General features: G+C 43.4%; 1 protein-coding gene across 1 annotated transcript; it reads left to right on the forward strand.

The window, feature by feature from the left end:
• Positions 1-1,942: 1,942 nt before the first annotated feature.
• Positions 1,943-2,872, forward strand: LOC116909287 (olfactory receptor 2Y1-like). The gene has a single exon (XM_032912825.1). The coding sequence runs from the start codon at positions 1,943-1,945 to the stop codon at positions 2,870-2,872; it is 930 nt and encodes a 309-aa protein (XP_032768716.1).
• Positions 2,873-3,966: the final 1,094 nt, after the last annotated feature.

Below are 3,966 nucleotides of genomic sequence, written 5' to 3' on the forward strand. Positions count from 1 at the left end.
GATTGTGATGAGTTTTAACCTTTTGAGAACAAAACCAGTTGGATGTATTTTCCATGTGAGAAATCACCAAGTGGGGATGCACTTACCTGGAAGCCTTTTTGCAACCTGAAACTCAATCACCCACACCCATTTCTCAGTCAGCACGCACTTGGGTACTATACTGAAGCAATCTACTTTCTAAGTTGTTAAAGCTGGCCTACTACCAAGCACATGCATAGCCCTTAATATCCCTGTCATTAAGAACCAGTTGTACTCACCCATCATCACTTCATTCTCTTACTGAGATGAGAGTTTGGGGCATTATGAAAGGAGACAGATGTTGCCAGAGTGTCATCTTCTCTTGTGGAATGTGGATCCCACTAGTATTTGCATTTTCCTAAGAAAGTCTATGTTCACCTGTGTACACTCTCATGGGACTTTCCCACACCTCACACATATGTGTATCATGTCCCCATAGAAAGCTCTGTGTTGCCTAATTCCTCTTTTAGGGTGACTGGGATCACAGCCTACATGTAAATCTAAGAATAATGTGTAGTCCTCCCTGAGACCCATCCTTGGAATCACATAGAGAACTTTCGATTGTTTTTAAAGAACTCCCAGGAGAGTTTCCTTTTTGAATGTCCATCTGTGGATGTGAGGAAACAGACTTCAACAAGTGCTCTGTGAAAGGAATGGAAAAAGGGTCTCTGAGAGGCAAGGAAGGTCCTATAATTACAGCCAATGGTGTATAAATTATAAGCTCAAGAACAGTGCATGGAGAAGAAGGTAAGCTGTGATAAACACAGAGTTTGCTTTACATCTATCTTTCTATCTATCTATCTATCTATCTATCTATCTATCTATCTACTTACCTACCTACATATCTATTTATGTGTGCACATGCACATGTGTTTGTGTAAGTACACTGAAGCTTGCACGTGGAAATAGAGAACAGCTTGCAGAAGTCAGTCCTGTCCTTGCCCTGTGTGGAACCCTGGCTCTCTCACTGGCCATACCCATGTGTTTAGAGGATGGGTTTCTGCCAAAATGTCTATCTCCTTCCTTCTAACTAAGCTTCTAAGTTTCATTCTCAGACACTAAATTGATTCAAGGAATATGAAAAGGCAGATCTTAAAGTCTAGAGAGGAAAAAATAACTCTTTCAGATAAGGCCGGGGATGGTTTTCCTAGCTACATTTTTAAGTGAAATATACTTGGTAAATTGTGATTTGTAATAAGAAATTTGTTGCTAACCAGTTACCACCTAACTGTCTGAACTTTTCTCAATCCTTTGCAACAGATGCTGCCAACGGTGGGAGGCTTCCCAGGGTTGGCACACCGACAACACCCGGAGTGATGGATGGGAACAGAGGAGTGCTCAGAGGAGAGACACATGATGTCAACCTTGTTAGGCTTCAGTCCGTATCTGCAGAATCACTCCACCTTCCAGAAAGAGAAGAGGAACAATCAAAACAGCAGAAAGCGAAACACTAACGCTACATTCTACATTCTGTTTTACCTCTTTATGTTTTAATTTTTAGGGACCATATGCTACAGAAATACTCCCATTAGTCAGCCACACGCAAAGGTCCACATTGGCTCTCCAGGTCAGTGCATTTGGAAGCTAACCTCATGCTGTGAGGGAGGTGACAGTTACATCACCTTTAGACAAGGAGGGCTGGGATTGCGGCCAAAGGAATCCCCCCAAATGCTTGAGTGGTAAGAACAAAATTAGAGAACATATAAGAAGCAGGGCCAGAGTTCAAACAAAATCCATTCACTCCTGACTTAGTGACCTCCTTTCTAAAGAGGAAAAAATACTGGAAAAGTGGAATTTGGTAGTAAAATAGAGAACGTGAGGCGTGGTTCTGGAATGTTTAGGGAATCATGGGGATAAAGCTTTAGCATACACTGCTCAGCAGACGTTCTGCGTGAATGTCCACTCTTTTCCCAAGTGAAAGGCAATGGGGACTTTCAATGCCAGTTTATGGGAAGGCTTCATCTTGGTAGGCTTCTCAGATTTCCCTCAACTAGAGGTTTTCTTCTTCGTCTTTATTCTAGTTTTTTATTTGCTAACTCTCTTTGGCAACACCACCATCATTGCTCTCTCGCGGCTGGATGTCAGACTGCACACACCCATGTACTTTTTCCTCTCCCATCTTTCTTTCCTGGACCTGTGCTATACCACAAGCACCGTACCGCAGCTCCTCATTAACCTCTGTGGGTTTGACAGGACCATCAGCTATGGAGGCTGTGTGGCTCAGCTCCTCATTTTCCTTGCCTTGGTCTCCACAGAGTGTCTGCTCCTGGGGGTCATGGCCTTTGACCGCTATGCTGCTGTGTGCCGTCCACTACACTACACGACCATTATGCACCCTCAGCTATGTCAGGGACTGGCCATCTCCTCCTGGGTGTCTGGCCTTGTGAACTCTGTGATTCAGACAGGACTTGTTTTGGCCATGCCCCTCTGTAACCATCGGCTGAATCACTTCTTCTGTGAGATGCCCATATTTCTGAAATTGGCTTGTGAAGACACTAATGGAACAGAGGTGAAGATGTTTGTGGCCCGAACAATAATCTTGATCTTCCCTGCTGCACTGATTTTGGGATCCTACGGACACATTGCCAGGGCAATTCTGAGAATCAAGTCAATGGCTGGGCGCAGAAAGGCCTTTGGGACTTGTGGGTCCCACCTCATTGTGGTTTCTCTGTTTTACGGCTCAGGCATATATACATATCTCCAACCCATCCACAGATATTCAGAGAATGAGGGCAAGTTTGTTGCTGTTTTTTATACTATACTCACCCCCATTCTCAACCCTTTAATATATACTCTGAGGAACAAGGATGTGAAGGGGGCTCTTTGGAAGGTCTTGGGAAAAGCACAGACTTAGTGTAAAAGGAGGAAGCAAGACAGTTCACTGTCTGTGATACCACTCATAATCTGAAACCCACATTTGAGGGCCACTAGCGACAAGCTAACACCCCCCAGGGTCCCAGAACTATTAATCTGGGATTTTGGAAGTGGCAGGAGTCTCTTGCAGTGATTTCTAGGTTAGTGTATAAGGTCCCTGTCTAAGAGAGGAGGAGCTGATCTATTTGGCTACTTTCCAAAAGAATACTAGGGAAGGCTCACATTTGAACTGTAAGTAGAGATAGGCACTAAGTGTTTCTAAGAATGAAGGCATAATTACACATGACATCACCTTTTCCAAAGTCATTGATTCCCAGTGTGATGTCATGTAGATGACCCTTCACTCAAAGTCATAGGGCATGAATTCATGACTGGTCTTCCAAATAATTACCATGCTATATTCCTGAACACCTTAGGTTCTGTTTTTACGTTTTCTGATAGTAGTTACCCCACTGACCTTTCACTGGCTCACGTTACTTGGAAAGATAAGGAAGTTGTGGCCTGTGGCAGAGTCTTAGATATTAAAGGTATTGCCACTAGGATACTTATACCCAAAGAAGAATCAGAGTGTCAGCAGATTTACCAGGAAACCATGCCAGGAGGCTCGGTGCCATGAGAAGGCTCTCATGTAAGAGGAAAGAGACTAGAGGAGACATGTGCATAAGCAGAATGATCCATGAAGGAGAGGTATGTGAAAGAAGAAAGAAGAAAACAAAACCAGAAGGCTTCTGAACTAGGCAGATGCGGGAAATTCAAACAGACAATGGGTTCTTGAAAGTATCATGTTCATTTTCCCCCATGTATTTGACAGTTTGCTTTACATCTATCTATCTGTCTGTCCATCTGTCCATCTGTCCATCTGTCCATCCATCTGTCTATCTCCCACCCATCCATCCATCTACCTACCTACCTACCTATCTATCTATCTATCTATCTATCTATCTATCTATCTATCTACCTACCTACCTACATACCTACCTACCTATTTATGTGTGCACATGCACATGTATGTAAGTACACTGAAGCATGAATATGAAAATGGAGTACAGCTTGCAGAAGTCAGTCCTCTCTTGC

Source organism: Rattus rattus, chromosome 9 (genome assembly GCF_011064425.1).
Source record: "Rattus rattus isolate New Zealand chromosome 9, Rrattus_CSIRO_v1, whole genome shotgun sequence".
In the NCBI taxonomy this organism is placed as follows: domain Eukaryota; kingdom Metazoa; phylum Chordata; class Mammalia; order Rodentia; family Muridae; genus Rattus; species Rattus rattus.

What these genes read in the sequence shown, in the direction of transcription:
- LOC116909287 (XM_032912825.1), top strand. Translation starts at nt 1,943, where the DNA reads ATGGGGACTTTCAATGCCAGTTTATGGGAAGGCTTCATCTTGGTAGGC.